Source organism: Crocodylus porosus, unplaced genomic scaffold, assembly GCF_001723895.1.
Source record: "Crocodylus porosus isolate Cpor-Errol unplaced genomic scaffold, CroPor_comp1, whole genome shotgun sequence".
Classification (NCBI taxonomy): Eukaryota; Metazoa; Chordata; order Crocodylia; family Crocodylidae; genus Crocodylus; species Crocodylus porosus.
The window spans coordinates 34,943,608-34,964,525 of NW_017728912.1; the positions used below are offsets into that span (position 1 = coordinate 34,943,608).

General features: G+C 43.5%; 1 protein-coding gene across 2 annotated transcripts in view; it reads left to right on the top strand.

The window, feature by feature from the left end:
* Positions 1–18,684: 18,684 nt before the first annotated feature.
* Positions 18,685–20,918, top strand: part of SLC4A4 (solute carrier family 4 member 4) — a 270,292-nt gene continuing 268,058 nt past the window's right edge. For both annotated transcript variants that reach the window (XM_019534275.1, XM_019534276.1), the window contains exon 1: positions 18,685–18,777. In XM_019534275.1, coding sequence (XP_019389820.1) covers positions 18,705–18,777 — 73 coding nt within the window. In that variant the 5' untranslated portion in view covers positions 18,685–18,704. The remainder of the gene's footprint in view (positions 18,778–20,918) is intronic.

A 20,918-nucleotide genomic window follows, 5' to 3' on the forward strand; every position in this document is an offset into this window, starting at 1 on the left:
AGGGGACCCATCTCAAGGCTGGTACAGTTGTTGGCCCATCCACCTGTCTAGGGCAATTTGCCTACCTGATTCATCTGCCATGCCTTTGATGGAAATAAATAGTTCTCCATAGGTGGGTGGCTGCTCACTTATTGCCTGATTCCAAGGGCATACTACATGACTCCAAACCATCCGTATATCATGTCCCATGCCTTGCATATGTCATCTAATCAGCTGACTCTTATGTAGCCCTCTCCAGGGCTGAACTCTGCCCCTATGCTGGGCCCCTTTCATGCCCCATAACTAGGTCACATTCACGCTGCCTTTTTTTACTGGGTCATATCCATTCTCTTCCCCTATGGGCAACACACACTCTGCCCTACTCTGTATGGCTCTTCGGGCCCCCTTGGTCCTACTCTATACAGCCTTTCAGGCTTCCTCTCTCTCATGCTTGGTCCTGGCCCCTTAACGACCTTCAGGCCACCCAATTCAGGCTATACTCTACAATGGGGCATCAGGCCTACTGCCCCACACTCTGGGCTAACTCCAGCCCTTGGCCTTTTCTGGCCTCAGGCATCCCAAACCCAGCCTATGGCCCACTCAGGCCTCTGGTGTCTGTTGACATGCCCGGACCCCTAACTCAGCCTGTGGCCCACTTAGGCCTCAGGCATCTGTCGATGTGCTTGGATCCCAAGCATATCCCCTCTACAGGGTAACCTACCAGATGGGGGCTGAGGCCATCCTCACCTGTCACTGGGGAAGCACAAGTGTGGCACTTCCTGGGGAACCACCCTACCACAGGCCACCCCACCACACCATCCAACCCCAGCAGGTTGCAGTTTCAGGTCATGCCCCAGGACCAGGAACTTCCTCCATCCCCATAGTTGCTACCCTGACCTTCACCCAGCCTGCAGCTCCTGGTCTCCTGGCTTCCTAGGTGTAACTACCAGCTCTGCTTCTAGGGCTTGGACTTACACTGAGGCTGCCAAGCCCTCCTCTAATCCAGTGGCCCCCTTTTGATCATGTGACCATCAGATTGGACCAAACCTCAGCTGCTGACTACCCAGAGCTTGCCTGAAACCTTTTAAAATGGCAGGCACAACCTGTGCTCTGGCACTTTGTACCTTTCACAGTGACATTAAGCATCTAAATTTGAGGTCTGTTTCTCAGACCAGTTTACATGAACATTTAGAGAGGCTATGAGAAGCTCTGAATGTTAGCATTAATGTTAATCCTCTAGCACGAGAGGCAAATACCCTCTGCTTTTAAATGCATGTGTCAGTCTTAGAAATGTGATTATTACTTAAACCATGCTTCCCAGTGTGGAACAGAATGGCTGGACACAGACCCCCATACGTACCCACACCATACGTCTCTACACACCCACATGCACCCCCATTCCCCACAATATACAAGAGTAAGACTTCATTTTAGGCTATTGTGTAATCACCTCTACGCACACTACATAAACGCATGTAAATTAGGACAAAAATATGTTTGAAATCAAATTAATGAAAGTTGTAGATGTTCACTTTTTAGAATATAATGTGATACTTTTCACAACCCCTTGCTGAAAAGAGTATTTTGGGGGGTCAGGGGAGGGTCTTATGGTGGCAAAGCTCAGGGGCTAGGGGTTGGGACTTCTGGTCCCAAGATGGCAACCAGGGGGCGGGGCAGTTGCCCATGTGGCCCTCAATAGCTTGCCAAAACCCAGTAAATGGCTCTCCACATGAAATAATTGCCTGTCCCTACGCAGGCAACTGACAGGAGTGGTGCAGAGGGGCATGTGCCCCTCCCAAGATTGGCTCCCAACTCAGCATCACTCGGGATGGGGCTGTATTTTTGCTGTGCAGGCCAGCAGTGTGGTGGGGTGGTGGGGGGCACTAAGCTGTGACACAGAAGTATAGGAGTAGATATGGAGCTTTTGGCCTGCCCCCGGGCCCATCCACAAATTTATGACCCTCCACCCGGACTCAGGAGGCACCAGTCACCTCTGCGCCCCTGTGTTACATGAAGGTGAATTTTTCCATTGCCAGCAGTCTCGTTAGGTAGTATCTGAAATCATCTTGTTGCTGGTGGATCCAGACATGTTGGGTTAAGGGATGCTACTATGTCTGCATCATCTTAAGTGGGTGGATTCCTAGACGGGCTTCTGTCTTTGGGTGCCTGTATATGAGCAGGGAGGCTCTAATTCAGGGGTTGCAACCTTTTTTAATAAATGTCCCCTCAGCAGCTGGTTGCAGGGGTTGGGGGGTGGCATATGGCTGGATGCAGAGCTGCCACTCATCCCACCGCTCATCCTCCATTGAATGAGTCCATAGGTATGTATGCTGAGAATAGTGTCTGGCAATTGGCTTTCAGAAGATATCTTCCCTAGGGATTGAACTCTGCAAACTCCTTGAAACAGGCAATCCCTATCTTAATAAATTTATCTGAGAATGAGAGTAAACTGGAGGAGCTACTTTACACTTTGCAAGGCTGTTCCTGCTATCTCATCTGGGATGTTTTTGGAGAATTAGACTCCCTCCTGTGGGATTATGGCATCTGCTGTTACAGGCTGCCATTCATACAGGAGAAACAGCCTGTAAGAGGATTTTTTTGCTTGTTAGCTGGTTCTTTTTTGCTACTCTTCTCCCACTCTACCCCAATATTCAACATTTAAAGTTCAAGGCCTGAAAACACTGTTGCCTGTGGGTAACTTTGCCTCTTCTGTCTCTGTTTCAAGACTGCATGTGTGGATCATATGCTCTTGACTCAGTCTTAAATGTTGTAATTGCTCTGCTTTTCCTCCCCCCACCCCTTTTTTCCTTTCTTTCCTCCCCCCCCCAAAAAAAAAAAAAAATTACTATCTGGCTGATGTAATCATAGCTTTCTTTTTGTTTTTAATCTCACTGGGGATTCTTTCCAAAGAGTAATTTAAAGTTTGCCTGGATTGGATCTTCCGAGGCTTTCTTACACTTTAAAAGCAACCAAACCTGATTTACCATATAGCAATCTCAATCTGCCCGAAGGGAGGTGTTGGCAACTGTTATAGATTTATTGCAAGTCTCATGATATTTAGCGTATATTTTAAAGACCAAGTCTTGTTACTGCCTAGGAGTCGTGGCTTGCTTTCATTCTTTTTCTTCTCTCTCTGTCTCTCTCTCCTTTTTTAAAGGTGGTTTGGAACTTTTTATAGCTGTTGAACAAACATTAAAAATGGCAACCTTAAGGGCTTTAACACCAGCAGAAAATAAAGAGCCCTTAACATATTTAAAAAAATAATACGTACCTTATGATTTTAATCACTCACAGTGTCTGAATGCTGCAGACTGGTGATATGGTGAGGGGAACTTTTGTCCTGAACCAGTCCTACTGGAAGTCAAGAACTGTTTCTGAAGGGCAACCAGAGGGACTGAAGCACTTCCCCTCCTGATCCTGGTTCCTGTTGCCACTTGTTTTGTTACTCCACCCCTCATTGTACATATCAAAAAAGGCTCTTTCATTTAATACGAAGAGTACTTAATTAGAGGTCCACTGCTGCTTTCCAAGGATAATCTGGCAAATTGTGCAACATGGAGTCAAATTAGAATATTCAGCAGTGATTTCATATAGTTGGGGAATAATGTGTGAAGTCCATGTTAACTGTATGCTAATTCTTATTGATCTCTTTAGGTCATAGCAGGCTGTAGGCAACATATAGTCTCTCTTTTTTTCCCCCCCTTTTTGCAGTCTTTATTCCCTTCTATAATTCAGTATGTTAGCAATGGCCTTCATTGTTTTGCTCCTGTTTTTAAGATCAGCATTGGCTGAGCTCAGTTAAAATGTGTATTTTCATACAATAAATTCATAATCATCAGATGTAGTCTTATGACAAAAATGTACATATGTGTGCATTTGTTTAAAAGATTCTTACGTGTGCCCTGAACAAATGAAAACCATTTCATAAAACTGAGATTGTGTTGTTTAAATAGGCCCTGATTTTTAGGCTTTTAACCATCTTTAAGCACATGGTTAAATGCTCTCTTGAATTTGGCCCTAGGGAATAGTTGGAGTAAGTTTACTGAGTCTTATGTTCTGAACTACAAGCTTGTTAGATTGTGCCCTATTTAAGTGTGAGCAATAGTCATGTCTTTTTGACCTGAAGTCAGATTTTTGTATGCCAAAAGTTTTTTAGTCCACTAATATTATCTTTTAAATGTTTTTCCCCAGCTAATCCAGTGTATAAATCTGCCTCTAAGATTTCTTATGAACCTTTTTTTCTTTCCAAATTAATTCTGAGCTGATATGTGAGAGCTTTTCACTTTAGAAGCTGATCTGTCATTCTGGCCCCATAAGTATTTTCATAATCTGTGCTCTTGAGAAATCTTACATGTTAACATGATGAAACAAAACATCATGGAAAAAAAGTAGAAATACAGACGCAACAACAAAACCTGCAAAAAAATTCAGTATGTGAAATTGGCAAGGGAATAAAATAATAAGAATAATAAAAATCAGAAATCTTTCAGGCTACCTTGGAATAGGTGAATTTGATGCTGTACTGCCTTTTGTTAGTCAGTGTAGGCCACATCTTCATTTGTGCCAGTTTACATGAATGGAAGAGCAGGGCCAGTGAGCATTACTTAAGGTTTTTAATTTTTTTTTTCCTTAAATGCTACCAATCCATTCAGGTAATTGCATATTTCTACTTGGCAGAAGGCTAAATAACTATAGAAGGTGTAAGAGTCAGAACTAGGCCCTGTTATGGACCTGCCTATTGATTTGACAGTTCTTAAGTTGCATAAAAAGCTGTTAAAATAGTTGATTTAAAAAAAAAAGTTCTGTGGACTTCAGTTGTTTCTATTAATTTTATAGAGACTTATTTACATGCCAAAAATACCATATTTACTTGAAATGAAGAGAAAGTCCCCCTCCCCCATCAGCATTGGAGGGGTGGTGGTGATGTGGGGGAGCCTCATCTTACATTTTAGTACTAGCCTGGGCAAGTGGTGGCTCATCTCCAACTTTGGCCCCAGGCTCATAGATGAAGCCAGAGCTGAGCTGCTGGTGGGTGTGTGTGTGTGTGTGGGGGGGGACCTGCAGCTTGCCACCTGTGCCTGTGCTTGTCTTTCAGCCCTAACTCCCTTACTTTCTTTCACTGGCTTTGGTCCCTCCCTCCTGGGACAGCATTTGTCCCAGATTCACAGCATTGTGCAGGGATCTGGGTTTCCCCTTCCAGGCAGGCAATGTTTCAGCCTACAAGGGGCTGCCTGGGGCTGCCGGGAGTGGGATGTGGGGGTCCTGTGGCATGTGCATGCCCGCACACATACATGTGGTCAGGAAAGAGCCAGGCAGTGTGGAGACCAGTTCCCTGCAGGGAAGGGAGGGTATAAGGGGGGAGGGGGGCAGATTGACTCCCTCATGGTGAGACTGTGGCAGGGGGTGGGGTGGGGGGCACTGCCCAGCTAGGGCAGTACATGGGGTGCCAGAGTGAGAAGTGGAACAGCCATGGGCAGCTTGTCCAGGGGGTATGGGGCATGTGGAAGGGGCACCTCCCCTCTACTGTGTGCACCCTTGGAAGGGTGTGGAGGTACATGCCCCCCTAGATTTGTGCATGGGGTGGGTGTGGATGCAGGCTGCCCACTGTGTCCTTGTGGTTCCCCACCCTGTTTCCTTTCCCCCCAGGAGTCCCATGCCACCAAAGCGACATGCCCCCTGCCTGCCTGGCACCCAAGTGCGGGTGGTGGTGTCTCCCTAAGGACACGGGGCTGGGGGAGGCAGTGGGGGGACAGGCACAGAGGGGCAGGGGCAAGTGGCAAGAGGGGCATGTGACAATCTACTTACTGGGTGTTTGTCTTAAATTCAAAGTTGCCTTGGATATGGGTAAATCTTGTAACATTAAAAAAAAAAGCGTGATAGCTAATACTTATTAAAAACCCACTGATTCTTAATGTACAAAAAATCTGGGCCCAAAAGGGTGCATTTTATTTTGAAAAATATTTGTATTCCTCCTCAGAAATTTAAAATGACATATTGCAATAGACTGTGGTCATAAAGGTGAAGAACTCTTTGAACTGCTTGAGACTGCAACCAGGAAATGTGAATACATTCACTGAATACAGTCACTGTTGGCCATGGCCACAATTCAGCAAAGCACTGGAGCAAATGCTTGAAACCTAAAATGGGACTTAACACGTAAGTTCAAAGCATGTCTTGATGAATAGGGACCTAGGTTGTGGTATTCTAAATCACATGACTTCATAGGATTCAAATGTGCAGGAAGGTATTGTTCTATGTGAAGATAGGAGCAAAACTTTTCTTCCTCTGGCAATGAAAAGACATACCTGCTGTAAAAATGGTTGACTGGATACAGGGAATTAAGTGAAATGAAATGATTTATTGAAATCAAGGAGTCAAATATTTGAGAGAAGATATGCCAAAGAGATGAAAGGATTTTTATAAAAAGCTCATGCACTATAATTTGTAACTTACAATATTTAGCCTCTGCTGCATTTACCTTTTTGCCTTTTCATTGTTACTTTAAGTGTAGCATGGTAATACTGAACATAAGATCTACCAAGGAAGTGCAGCATTATAACAGTCATCCATTATAAGAAGAAAATTCAAACAATCAACCTTTGACCATGTTTTGTATTCTGTTCAAGGTTGTCCTGTTAATTAAGCACACCCCATAGTTTTGTTGTGTGCACACACGTGCACACTTACTTTTAGGTCCTAATAACCAACTTGCAAAACCACAATGTAAATTGACAAGCAATACAACAATTAAATACAGCTACTCCTCGCTTAACGTCATAGTTATGTTCTTGAAAAATGCAACTTTAAGTGGAACGACTTTAAGCGAATTCAGTTACGTCACAGTAGTTTCCTACTAGCAGGCAGCGGCCAAACAATGTTATAATTAAACATTGCGTGACTTTAAACGAATATGTTCTCTAATAGATCAGTGACATCATAATGAAACAACATTAACCAGGATGACGTTAAGTGAGGAGTACTCGCAGAATGAATGGGTACTAAGGAAGTTGTCATTTGATGAATTGATGAAGACTGTTTCTAAGTGTGTGCCATGCGGGGCAAAGAAGCTTTGAGACTTGGAAAAAATACAACCTAAATTAATGACCAATTTTTTTTAGTGGACTTAATTATCCACAATTATATGACAAGAGGAGAGAAACCCAGAAAATTAGTGGGATCCAAATCTGAAAAGGAATCTCCTTGGCATGAGGGGAATATTTTTTGAAAGCTGATGGGGGTATGAATAATATTGCACCATTTTTATCATGTATGTGACTTCTTTTTAGAAGAGAGACAGAAACCGAGCATGTTGTGTGGCTGTTTGTGTCCTGGAGAAACACCTCTTTTGTTGGATTCTTTGGTGTTTCTTGGTTGTTGCGTGCCTTTTATAAGGTTGACGTAAGGGGACCCCAGGAGTTCATCTAGTCCAGTCCCTTGTTCAAGACAGCATTGTTCCTATCCAAACCATCCCAGGCAAATGTTTGTCTAATCTGCACTTAAATCATTTAATGATTAAGGTTTCCATATAGCTAATGAAATAAGTAAATGAAAACATTGGATTAAATACAACTGATTCATGCTGGTCTTCTGTAAAACCTGGGTGCATCTATATGTTCATTAATGCACCGTAATAGGCACTACTGTGCATTAGCAGAAATGAATACTTTTTTAGTGATCTTAATGCACGTTAGATTAAATCTACTGCACATCAGCACTTTGGCACGGTTTTGTCTGCTGTGCTAATGCACAGTAGAATTGGCCTTTTTGTGCATTAAGTGTCTCGTGTAGACATGTCCAGTCGCTCCTATGTTGTGCTCTTTCTGTTCTTTGATGCTCTTCTACTAGATTTATTCAGTGCTGGTCAGATCCATAGATTCATGGCACTAAAAGACTTGTCATCTGCACAGGAAGGAGAACTGATGAGCCTCACAAGCTTCATGCAGTCCCTGGGAAAGATGAGCGATCCTTAAAGGGAGTTCTGCCACATCAGCTTTTTTGTGATAATCTTGGCAATACCCTTCAGCTGTTGGCTTCCTCAGTCTTTGTACAATAGCTTGCACAGTACTTGAGCTAGTATGTTGCTTACGTCCTGGGCTGGTATATACTAGAAACTTCACAGAAGCTGAAAAATGGAATCTGTGTTGTTTACAGTATGTTATATGATATTCAGAGACAAAGAGCCTGCACTATTTCAGGGTTGCTTGGGCTCTGCCATCTCAGCCTTTCCCTATGCAGTAACACTGAAAACAATGAAACCTCTTGTTCTTAAGGTGCATCCTTTGCATTTTCTAAATGGTTTGGAGTAACTGACTAAAATCTATTGACTTACAGTGACCAGGGTCAGGTAAGAACATGCCTCACAGTATCTTTGCAAACTCCCTTTCCTGGCCCCCCCACATCTCGTCAAGGTCCAAGGTTCCCCCTGGCCTGGTAGCCCATTGGGCTAGCATGGCACACAGGAGTAATTGTGGCTAGTATCATCTGGCTGTCTCTTGGTTCCCCCTGGCCTGAATGATTAGGTACTGATCTACAACCGGGGAAGCTTTTGTCAGGAGTCCAGTTCATGGCTTATAGTTTTTATTTGGAGCTGTAGGAAGACATTTGCACTATTTTACCAATGCATGAGTTCTTCCCCTGCCCTCCCCTTTCCTCCCTTAGGAGGTAGGGAATTGCACTCATTGCCCATTTTACAGAGGGGGAACTGAGGTGCAAAGTCCAGGAGGTTACTTGCCCCAGGGTCAAGTGTAAGCTCTGGGAGTCCTGCATCTTCAGCCACCCTTCTCACCTACCACACAGGGCAGAGTTCTTGTACCTCCATCCCCATTAATTTATCATGTGTTGCTCTGAAAAGGAGCAAGCTTTGTGTTTGCAATGAAGGCTTTTTGGACCCGCTCTGTAAAAGGATAGAAGACAATCCTTCTAGGTTGAGCACAGCCTCTTGCTGAGAGAGTACATGAGGGAGTGAATTATTCTGTTGTATCATTTAGGACTACTCACCTGGTATCATAGGTGATACAGAAATATCACACCTGATGCATGTTGCCAGTGTATTTTAATTGACTTTTCTTCAGTACCAGGTTCTGCCCTGCAGCTCATCTTGTTTGGATTCATCCTGCCTGTTCTTGAGGGCTTTATTAGACCTAAGCTCCACCTTGCATATTTCTGTCTTCTTGGGCATGGGCCTCATTTCTCAGTGATGCCAGATCTCACCCTGGACAGCTGGGAGTCCAGATTTTGTTCAGGAAGCCTCAGCTGACCTCCCTGCAGATTGCTGCTAACACTGCTTCCATTTTAGCCGGCAGGACTGAGTGACCTGATGCTCACAATCCCTTTTCCTCTTGGAAGTTTCTACTCCGAGCTTCTGCTGATGGCAGAGAGAATGCTATTTAAAGTTGGCTCTTGCACTGGCAGGGCAGTATGTTATCCAGGTTGGTTTCAGAACTGGCTTTAGGGTTTTTTTCTGATTTCAAGTGGGGAAGAAAAATGATATGGAATCAGTAAGTTGTGATACCTTTTTCTGAGCCTCTAGCAATGTGTAACATATTTATTAACTTGAATGGGTTATGTCTGGATACAATAGCTGGTGTTGTCAAGGCAGCCTTTCTGCTTTATTTACCCCAAACAGTAGTTTTGTTTCTCTCATGTTTGAAGTATAGGATTACAAAAAGTGCTAGTGTTGATTACTGTCAACATGAAACTCTGAATTAAATTTCTTACAACAAGTGTTTTCAATTAAACTTGTTATGAGGCAGCACTTCAGCTGTATCTCTTATTTTCACGATTATACTGTATATTCTTTGTGACGGCTGTGATGAGACTATATAGCCAAAAGGTGGCAGCACTCCATCTGCTTAGGTCCTTTGCCTTTTGTGGAGAAACAGCATTTTTCTGTAATCCTTGTTTTAAGAACCTTTTTTTGTTTTAACCTTTGCCTTCCCATTCTAATCTTGAATGTTTGCAGGAAGCCTAAGTTTCCTAGGTTTCACACAAGTGGGGGGTTTTTTTTGTACACTTCCATTAATAAAAGCTCTAAACTGTCTTGTTCCATAGGAAAAAAAAGATTGTGCCAAGTTCTCTGAACCTTTTTCAAAGGTGGCTTCTAGTACTGTAGACTGTGCAGTTACTTCTAACACACATCTAAAATGTAAGTAGGATAAAAATTAGAGCATAGACAAATAATACCCTTTTCAGTTCTGGCTTTCAAACGGTGATTCCTTCCATAGGGTATAAACTTCAAGCCTTTTGACATCTGTGTAAGTTGGGCATGAATTATCAGCATATCAGTGTTGGGGAACTCAAGTTGTGTCCTGTTCAAGGTTGCCCAAGAAGATGACCACTGGGACTATGTCCGAGTGCTATCCCTCATAGCACTGTGGTGAATCAATAAGGCCTTTCTAAGCTCCTGGTAGGAATGTCCATGAGTTAAAGAGAGACCACAAAATAATTTAAAGAGTGGTCTGAGAGGAGGAGCTAGGGATCTTCATGATTAAGTTCAAGGCAGTAATTCAATCCACTAACTCAATTGCTGAGCCCCTGCATATCCTTTAGAAAATAAGGTGGGTCCAATCATACTGCGAATGAGCTTTCTGGAAAAAATACCCTATTTTTCCTCTACTTCCCCTGTTGCCCCTATTCCTCACTACCATAGAGTCTCTCTAGACTTTATTGGAAATTAGGAAAAGCAGGGAGCCTAACTTGACCTAAGAAGGCTTCTGCTAGTTTTGAAATTAGGTTGCTTTTTGCATTTTCCTCTCTTCCCTCAGCATTCCCCTTTGCCTGCTTTATACTGGCTTGCTCTTCAAGCTCCATGCTGTGGCTGCCATTCATTATAGGTATGAGATTCCCTTCAGGTATTAATTGGTCCTGCTCCTAAATTGGAATTCACTGGAATGCATTTCCATTCAGCCGCAGTGGGGTGTTTGTGTGTGTGGGTGCCCCATCGGGTTGCTATATCCGGAAAATTATGTTAGGAAACATCTGGAAAATCACTGATAGAGATAGCCAGTTTTTAAGGAGGCATATTGGCCGATACCGATCTGATTTCTGATACCAGCTTGGAGAGCTCCATGCAGCTGGTAAGTCTGTTGTGGTGGGAGGGGAAGGGAGGAGGAAAGGGCTTGGGGGGCAGATCAAGGCCCCCGCAGTGAGGGAGGAGTGGGGCAGGGGCTGGGGCAAGCACTGCCCAGCTGGGGTGGGGCGGGCACAGGCATTTATCAGCTTTGGCCACATCAGGCCAATTTTCTGATACGACCAATTTTCTTTATATTAATGCCTATCCAATATCAGACGGATGTGTCAGTGCACCTCTACATTATGTTGGGCTTTTTGGCAGAAAGCCATTGACAGGTTGAGATTTCAGTGCTCACCTAATTCTGCCCCCATGCAAGCCAATTACTAGATCAGGTCCTTTTTTCCAGATAAAACACTTGCTTTGGAGCACATTCACTTCTCAAAGTCTAGAAAATGAAAATGGCAAAAATCCAAGTGTTTGGTTGGGAAAACCTGAACCAAATGTTTTCAGTCATTCCCATTGCTACCTATTGCTGTCAATGTCAATGTAAGTGGTGTTTGGCCTTGATTTTGAAAATCCTATCCTTGCATCTCTGTAATGGGTCAGCTGAGCCAGGTCCTCTCATGCAAGGGTAAGGTCACTCCAATTCTAAGACTCGACTCAAGGCAAGTTTCCTTGACTTCATGCTTGACTTTACTGGCTTCTTCCATCCATTGACTTCAGCTTTCTCTCATGTGGGGGCAACTAAGCATGTCTTTTCCAGCAGCAGCAATTTTCTGACACAATGAAATACAACTTATCCCTACTGAAAATGCACATTAAGAAGTTAACTTGGTTGCTTGAGGTCTCCCTCCTCCAAGTTCAGATTACTTCTAAAAAGATTCCAGGGGGCTGAAATATTTCCTTGTTCAAATATGGAGATTTTGGCCAGAAAGCTAAAGTACCCTTTATAGATCTCAGTGTGAATGGGGGCAGGAATATGCTAGGGTGAAATAGGCAGGGACATGGAAGTGAGGGAGTGTAGGAAAGGGATTTTTAAAGTTTTATGGTGCTGTTTGGGGAGCCTGTTCCTTATCTTGTGTGTTTGTTTTTCTGTCATTGTAAGCTATCCTGAGCCTTTTTGGGTGTGGCAGGATATAACATCTAAATAAGAGATACTGTGAAGGCGGGTAAGAAAGGCCAAGTTGGGAAGATGATGTGCATCAGGATCTAATTGTTAAATTCTTTTGGGTTAAATGTAGGGCCAGGAGCCAAGACAGCCCTCATTCTGTCCCTGGCTACTTATCTGGCATCTCCTTTTTGCCCTGTTGATGTTCTTGTGAATGTAACAGGGTGGAAACCTGCTGTAAAAACAGTAGATCATTTGAAATGGGGACTTGTAGACACCAGATAAAACAAGTGTCTTGAACTGTGCAGTGGAGGGACCTTTTACAGTAGTTTCCAGAGTTAGCTATACTCTGAAGCTCTTGTGCTGGCAGCTTGCCACTTGGTGATTGGCAGCTGAGGATGCTACTTTTGGAAAAGCTGTACAATCAATCAGCTGCCAGGGGGCATACCTGAAAGGAGAAAGGAGGGGCTTGCCTGGGGGAGAATGGGAAGGCCTGAATCTGCCCCGTCTGTATGTAACACTGAGGTGCAGTCAAAAGTAGCATAAAGGGACTATTAGATTTAAAAATAACTACATAGTGTGTGTAAAACATAAATATAAATTTAAACAGTTTCTGGTTTCAGCTTGTGAGCTTTCTGTTTTTCACCTCCATGGGAATGGAAAGAGACTAGTTGGCTTATTGCAACTATTTGAATTTCCCCCCTCCAAGTTTGTGTCAGTCTGCTTGTAGCACTGTTCTAATACACTGAGATATTTAGAGCATTTGTGGGGAATGTTTAAACTGGATGAGAAACAGCTTTTGAACCCCTCTCCCCCCCCAAAAAAAAACCAAAAAAAAAAAAACCCCATTGCTATTTCCTAGTGTGTGTTTGTTTAACACCACCATGCACAGACAGACAGAGGTATAATCTGGGGCTTTAAACTAGTTTAATGTTACATCTGCCATTGAAAACAGATTTGAAATGAGGCAGAAAACAGCCGTAGTCTTCATCAGTTATAGAGCTGCCTATGCTATTATATGGCACCAAGGCTTTAAATACAAACTGCATTCTGTGGTACTTGACTGCAAGCTATGTGCTTTTGTCAGGAATGTGATCTCCAGCAGATCATTCAAACTCACTATTAGCCAAGGAGAAGAAGCAGAGTGTAAGCTCTGAAGAATAAAATGGAATTCCCCCAAGGGTCAGTGCTCGCACCAGGATTTCTCAGACTTTTAGCATGCATAGGGTGAGCATACATCTTGGTTTAGCCAGGACAGTCCTGTATTTTGAAGGCTAGTCCTGGTCAGTTGGTGAAAATTTAAAACTCGAGTCCTGGAATTGCAGGGGTGTAGGGTACAGTCTGGTGGGAAGGCGGAGCAGCATGGTGCTCCAGGCAGTTCTACCTGTTCACTGCGCTGCTCCTGCACCCCTGCCCACTGGCCTCTGTCATTGTCTGCGGCAGTGTGCTGTTGACACTGGGGGGAGGGGACAGCGTTCCAGATGTGACCGTAAGGATTTCCTTATGGCAACCTTATGGCTACAACATCTAAGCCAGGGGTTTTCAACCTTTTTAATAAGTGCCCCCCACCAGTGGCTAGACACGGAGCAGCGGTGGTGGTGTGGCATGTGGCTGGATATGGACTTGGAGTGGGCGGTGGCATGCAGCCAGATGCAAAGCGGAGGCAGTGTGGGGTGGTGGATAGAGGCATGTAAGCTTTCCCCCCCATGTCTGGCTGCCAAGGCCGTGCCTGTGCAGCTCACAGAGGGGTGCTGCTGCCCTCGCCCACCCTTGCTCCTCGGAGGTGGCGGTGCGGGGTGGTGGGTAGAGGCGCTTTGTGGCAGGCCAGTAGGGGGCACTCCTACATTGAGCCACCCACCTCACTGTGCCCAACCACCTTCCAGGCTCTGAGTGCCTCCCTAGGGGTGCCTCGCATCTGGCTGACCGCCTTCCTGGAGCGCACTCGCTAGCCTGGGGGTAATGTAAGCTGCCACCACCCCGAGAAGGGTCTGTCTCGGCTCTGTGTCCTTGGGGAAACACAGGCCTAATATTCCTATGGATACTCGACCCAGTACAGGCACTTGGGGCACTTCCCCAAGTTGGGGGCCAAAAAGGAAAGTCCCTCTTAGTCTGCAGACCTAAGGGGCCTCTTAGACATAATTTAGACCCGCCCCTCAATAAGTCTCCTATACCAGTCACAAAGAAGAACTTTATTGATTACAGGGGGTAGGGTGAAAACAGGGTACAAGCTAGAGCAATATCATAGAAATCCCATAGAGCAAAACAGTCTGGCTGAGGTAGCCTTTTGATCATGCATCTGAGTTACTGCCAGCTATATATCTAACCAGATCTCGAGTAGCTTACTCACAAGCATCATCCAGAGACTGTTGGAGATTTCCTCTGGAGGCAGGCCATTCCTCGCTCATGAGTTATGGGGGAGAGAGCCAGTTTCAGATGGTAAAGCTCATCTCTAAGTCTGAGTCCCCCGCATGGCTGCTGCCCCTTCCTCCTGGACAGTCTTAACTTATATAGCCCCTGTGACCTTGTTCACCTGGTCCAGTGGAGGCCAGCTCCAGTTGGCTGTCGGCCAACCAATTTGAAATACATCCCTGCCCACCCATGTATACCACCTAGGGCTTTCCTAAGTACCCCTGGGGTTGACAACGCTTGATCTAAGCGATACATGTACACTGATGTTACCATAGTAGCCAAAGGAATTGGCATGACAGAACTTGAAAAGATACTGAGTACTGAAAGTGGTGCTTGAAGTTGAGCATCAGTAAACTGGTATCATCACACTTCCACCTGGACAGTCATTGAGCCAAGAGCATGCGGAATATCTGAATAGGCAACCACATCCTCTCCCATGCCATACCACACCCTTAGGAGTTGTATTACCATTTCCTCGCCTATAAATGTCACCATTAAGAAGGTCATCAGTAAAGTCTGTGCATGGATAGCTGCCCTAAGATATTTAGCCAGCATGACATAGGGTGTCAACTTCAAAGTCCTCAGAACCACTGTGCTTGTAATGGTATGGACCCCAGCAGAATGTTGTGTTCCTGCATGGTCCAGAAGTTGGCACACTAAAAAGCTTGACACTCTACTTAACAGTAGGCTGAGACTCACAATGGGCTGCACAACTTCCACACACACATACAGCTGTACGCTCCAGCATTAGACCAAGTGATATAAGAAGGCAGATCCTAACATCGTTACTGGCAATAGAGGCATGAGGTAACAAAAATCACATGCTCCATCAGCTGTTAACTGAAGATCCAAATAGATGGAGACTTAAGAGGATAAAATTCATAAACCATTTATACATGAGGGCCACAAGTTCCTGGAAGAGATTGGGGATCCTAAACCAAACCTGTGGCCAGCAATGGAGGGGGCCAACTGCAGAGAGGGGTCAGACCCATTCCTACAGCGTAGGCACATTTACACATGCGGTTAATGTGACTGAAAACTCCAGTGCAATTTGAGCTGGAGTAAACTAATCCAGACTTCACTGTCTACATGTACGTTTAAGTGAAGTAAGTAACTTTGCTATTAGATAGTACTTGTATCTGGTGGGACTATCCAACAGCACACTAAATTAGTCTATACCAGCATAATTGCTGCACACATGTACATGGCGACACTTTACTATGTAGCAAATTAGTCTACTGTGCAGGAAAGTGCACGTGTAGATGTGCCCTGTTTTATACCAACACCAAACAAGTCCCAACCATCCTTCCCTCTCTTGGGCATGACCTTGACAGTAGCATAGGTCAAGCTGAACAGACTGAGATGTGGATATGGATGCTTCAAAACAGTACTTTACAAGATGAACATCTTGGACAGCCCCCTGTGTGAATGTGGTGTCCAACAAACAGCACAGCACTTAATCAAAAGGTGCAGTCTTTACAAATGCCCAGACGGGGCAGATGGAATCCGCACACCGAGCGATAATGCCAGACAGTGGCTCATAGATTTGGAAGCTGATATCTGATGCCATATGAGAGAGAGAGAGAAAGAACTGCTTTAGTAGAGGACCTTTCCCTGCCTGACAAATTGCAGAGTGATTTGTGATGAAAACTGAATGAAAATGCTTCGTGGAGTAATCAAAAGGAAAGTACATATAAGATTTCTACTTAGTCTGGAAATTCTGTGCCATCTGTTCCAGATGTTTTAGCAGTATTTATGGCAAGTAGGTGCTATTCTGCTTTTAAAAAAAAGAAGTGTGTATATGCACAACTATTACACACAGGCAAGAGTAGCCATGGAATTTGTTTTGTGTGCATAACAAGAGATGCATAGTGTTGAATTATTTAATGAAGACTGTGGACTTTTGGGGAAGGCATGTGTTTGTGATGTTTTTCAGTTGATAATGTTAGTTTGCAAAGAATGGTGCATCTTGTTTCATTGTGGAGGGAAGCAACAGCTTGTAAACTAGTACAAAGTATATAGATTTGAAGGCCACTTGAATTCATTCTCCAAAATGGGTATCAGGGTAGCTACAGTCTGTTTCTCTTAATTGGCTGTGGGATGCTCTGCAAAGTTCAGAATTAGATCTACATTTTCCCAGGCTCCATGGGTGCTAGGATCTGGGCTGGGTTTCTGGCTGTGGTCTCATCTCTAGGATTAATGTGTTTGATGCTATAGTAATTGCTGTCTCATAATCCAGATGCTGCATGTGCACAGTAGATACTTGCTAACTGCCTTTCAGTCTGACTTCTTTCATTCTGCACGTATGTGAAATGTTTGGCAGTTGTCTATGTGAACTGAGTTTTTTCTGTTGGAAATCTAATAAATAAGGATTAGAATAATGTGGATAACAGTAGGAAAGGGAGTAAAATGCAAGTTGTAAATTCATATGGTTTGAATATCTCTGAAGCTTCATGGGCATGTAAAATGTTAGGAATGCTCTCTTCTCAGAGCTTGACAACCTATAGCAAAACAGCCCTTCTACAGGCCCCTAGTGAACAAAGTACAATGCAAATATTTGTCTGCTGAGTATCTTTTGTGTATTGGACAACATTGTTGCATCTTTGAAGATCTAGATTTGATTTAATTTTTGTTCGTGGAGCATCTATTGTGGACAGATAGTTCACAGCTAGAAGATGTTATAATATATGCAAGAGTGTTTGTATAGGCTCTCGCACACTGGGTTGCCTCTCCATTTTCCTAGGAGGAAGGAGAAGGCTTGCTGTCTGATTTGCCATAAACACCAGTCTCTCTTGCAATTGGCTGAAAAATGGGTTACAAATGAAACTGAGTCTTGCAGAATTACATGCGTAGTTAACTTTGCACAGTCTTGAATAGCCTCGTTAACTTTAATAGGATTATTCACAGTAGGTAGCATCAATTCTAATGTGTAGATGGCATGAATGGTTTCTCTATACTAAGATAGAAAATGTATATGATAACTGTCTGGTAACAGTTGCCACATATTTTCTTAGCTTGTATGTGGGATATGATTTATTTAGAATAGTAAATTGCAGGTTTCCTTTAATTTTGACTATCACTCATGATATTTGCTAGTCAAAAATGCCCTCACTCATAAATGCTTGCTCTCACTCAGAAAGTTTCAAAGGTCTTATGTGGTGGGTGGCAATCGGGACTTGTAGTAGAGGTATCTTTTATTAGACCAACAAGATTTTTGCAAAAAAAGTTCTTTAATTGCAAGCTTTCGGGCACAAATACCCTTCATCAGGCATTGGAGAAAAGATGAAAAGATGGTAAAAGTTCTCCTGGGTAGAAATGAAAGTTCATATTTCATAGGATTTCACAGAAGAGTCAGTAGATGAAAACTCCTCTGGGCAGTTGATTCATAATTATTTGGTGGGTGAACATTTTTGCAATGCCAATTATGGGCGGTGCTCTGGGAGGATTTTATGGTAGAGCAGAGTTTTAAAACTAGGAACTTTGTCTGCTACAGGGAACATATGGGGGAGGTGAGGTGGGGGAAGATGGGAAGGAGAACCCCCCAAAGAAAATCAATCCATGAATGAACTGGTGAGTAAAATAAATAAATGCTCTAATGGCCTGACTTGCTGTAGCTTGGTCTCTGGATAATCCTCAGATGTCAGATTTCTGTAAGGCCAACATGTGACACAAAGCTTGCCTCTCAGAGAAGTGTGCTTTGCTGGTATTAAGAGGCTGCTGGAAGCCTAGTCTCTCACTGTGCATTAGAATGTGTGTGCATGTCTGTCTGCGTACAGTATGTGTGCCTGCTTCTATAGGTGGTTTTGCCAACAACATGGTTTAGAAGAGCTTTAAGGGAAGCTGGATTTCTACTCATCAGCTACTGCATAGAGACTCTAAACTCTCATATATGTATGAGTGCATGCTTGTCTCCTTTCTTTAAAAAAGAAAAGACTGCTAGCTGGGATACCTTTCTCTCACCTGTCACATCTCTGTCCTCTCAAGGTTAAAATTTGAGCTACGCAGGGCCAGCTTAGTACTAAACGCCATTGAGAAGAAGCTGCATGAAAGAACTGTAGACACTGGAGGAAGAGTAACAGCACCCACAGTAACATGAACAACAATCTGCAAGTTAGCCTGCCCAGAAGTTGGACTTGTTCAAATAGCTCACTCCAGGAGAAGTCTGAGCATTCGTTTTTTCTTTTCTATTACTATAGGATGGAGGATGAGGCAGTGCTGGACAGAGGGGCTTCCTTTCTTAAGCATGTATGTGATGAAGAAGAAGTGGAAGGTAAGAAATCTGTATTACTCAGGAGGATATGTATCTTTAAAATTTAAGTATTAATGTGTATAAGAAGTTGAGGGGGGTGGGGGAAGCCTGTAGTTGGTGCTGGGGAAAAGGGTTAGTTCTTTTTAATTAGATAATTAATTTTAAAATTGATTATGCCTCCTACCATTTTGTTCAGTGCCTCCATAGTTGGTGAGAATCTATTGACTTTTCTTCAATCTTAAGTGTCTTGGTTTAAAATCAAGACTGAATATTTTATTATGTTGCCTTTCTCCCAAAATAGCATGCTTGTGCCCTTGCCCAGTAGCTCCAAGATGCATGTGTTATAAGGTTCTGGGTTTTTTTGCTTGTTTGTGACCATTTTTAGCCACACCTGCCAATCAGCATTGGTCATAAGTGTGTGGAAAACCATGGGAGACGTCAGTTACCGAGAATCTTGCACAGAATCCCAGCGGAACAGGTATGAAGTGTCAGCGGTCGGAGGGCTTGGCGAGGAGGGTTAAGAGGATTGTTTCCTGCAGGATTCCCGTCAGCTCAGAAATAGATGAAAAAGTAGGCAAAGTGTAGCCCCATTTTTGGGGAAATCAACAAAAATCCTTTGACAAGGGAGGTTATTTTTGTACGGTGTCAGTGTAGTGCAACTCCCAAAAGGAAAAATAGGGAATGTGTACAGTATTATGATGCTGTGTTTGGGAAACTCTCAGGGCTGGGTGGGTGGGAGGAGGAGGGGTGTGTGTGAGAGGGAAACATGTTAGTTTAATCAAATTTATCCTATTCTTTTTATGAGTCTCAAGTGACTCTGCCTGATAAAAACTGATGGGGAAATGTGTGGCATATATCCTGTCTAGGAATACTTGGATATCAACACTTTTTTTAAAAAAAATTTTTATCTTTCACTCTCAGTCAGTTCTCATGTGCAATTTCTTTAATTTTGTAAAAGAAAATTCTGTGACTAAAGAATATTGAAAGGCATTAAGTTGTTCTCTCTCTGTGATGCATGGAAGGAACAAGTAGTTTGGAGAAAAGGGATTTTTTGGGGGGGGTGTTGTTTTTTTTAATATTTGCAAAAGTAATGTGAATGCAACTAGGATATATCCAACATTCAAGCTAGTCATTTCAATGAAAAAGTAGTCTGGGATGAGAAATGCTGTGGTGTTTGGGTTTTTTCCCTCCTCTTATATGATGTCAGCTATGCTCAGTAGCTATACATCACTATGCTAGCTTTAATTAGGCCATTTACTGTCTACAGGCAATGGGGTGACATGCCCTCTAGTAATAGGATCTAGCTTGTTATTTTTTTTAAACTTTGGCATAGATAGAGATAGATAGATATCTATATATACACACTTTAAAAAAAATTCCTGGTGTTTTCAGACCAGGTATGGTGACAGGCTGTGGAACAGCAGGTATCAATAACTGCCTGGCCTGGTATAAAATCTGCCCCAAATTGGCTCTGCTAATAAAAAAACCATTACAGACTGTAAATAGAATGGAGCAGAGGAGTTTCTGTCAATCACATATCGTTTGGTTTCTTGTTTTGTTTTGGTTATTTTCCCGCCCCTTAAATAATCCTGTTAAGATATTCTTGACCTGAAAATATACACATTTAAACTATGGTAAAAGACTGATAAACTAGTTGTTGATCACCATGCAGGCCATAGAGGATACTAGGAAAGAAGTATTTATAATTACTTAGGGTAGGATAGTAGGAATGTTAACTCTGTGTCCAATCCTCTTGATAAACTCAAACTTTGGGTTTTATAATTGGTTGACTCCCTTGCTTCTGTTAATGTCAGTGACTAGATATTGCAATGGAGTTCTCTTCGATTCCCATAGGTCACTGTGTTTCAAACCGTTTCATGGAACCCAGAGTTCCCTGATAGATAATTAGGGGGTCAGCAAAGAAATTGGGGGCTAATGGTAGGGGTACACTGATAGAGATTTTTGGGGGCCAATATCGATCCAATTTCTTTTACAGCTGCGTGCAGCTGGTATGTTGTGGTGGAAGGGGAGGGGAAGGGATGGAGCATGGGGGTGCAGATCCAGACCCCTTGTGGTGGGGCAGGGGCTGGGGCAGATGCTGCCCAGTTGGGGTGGGGCAGGGTGCGGGACTGAGTTGCAGCTTGTCCGGGGATTGTGGGGGG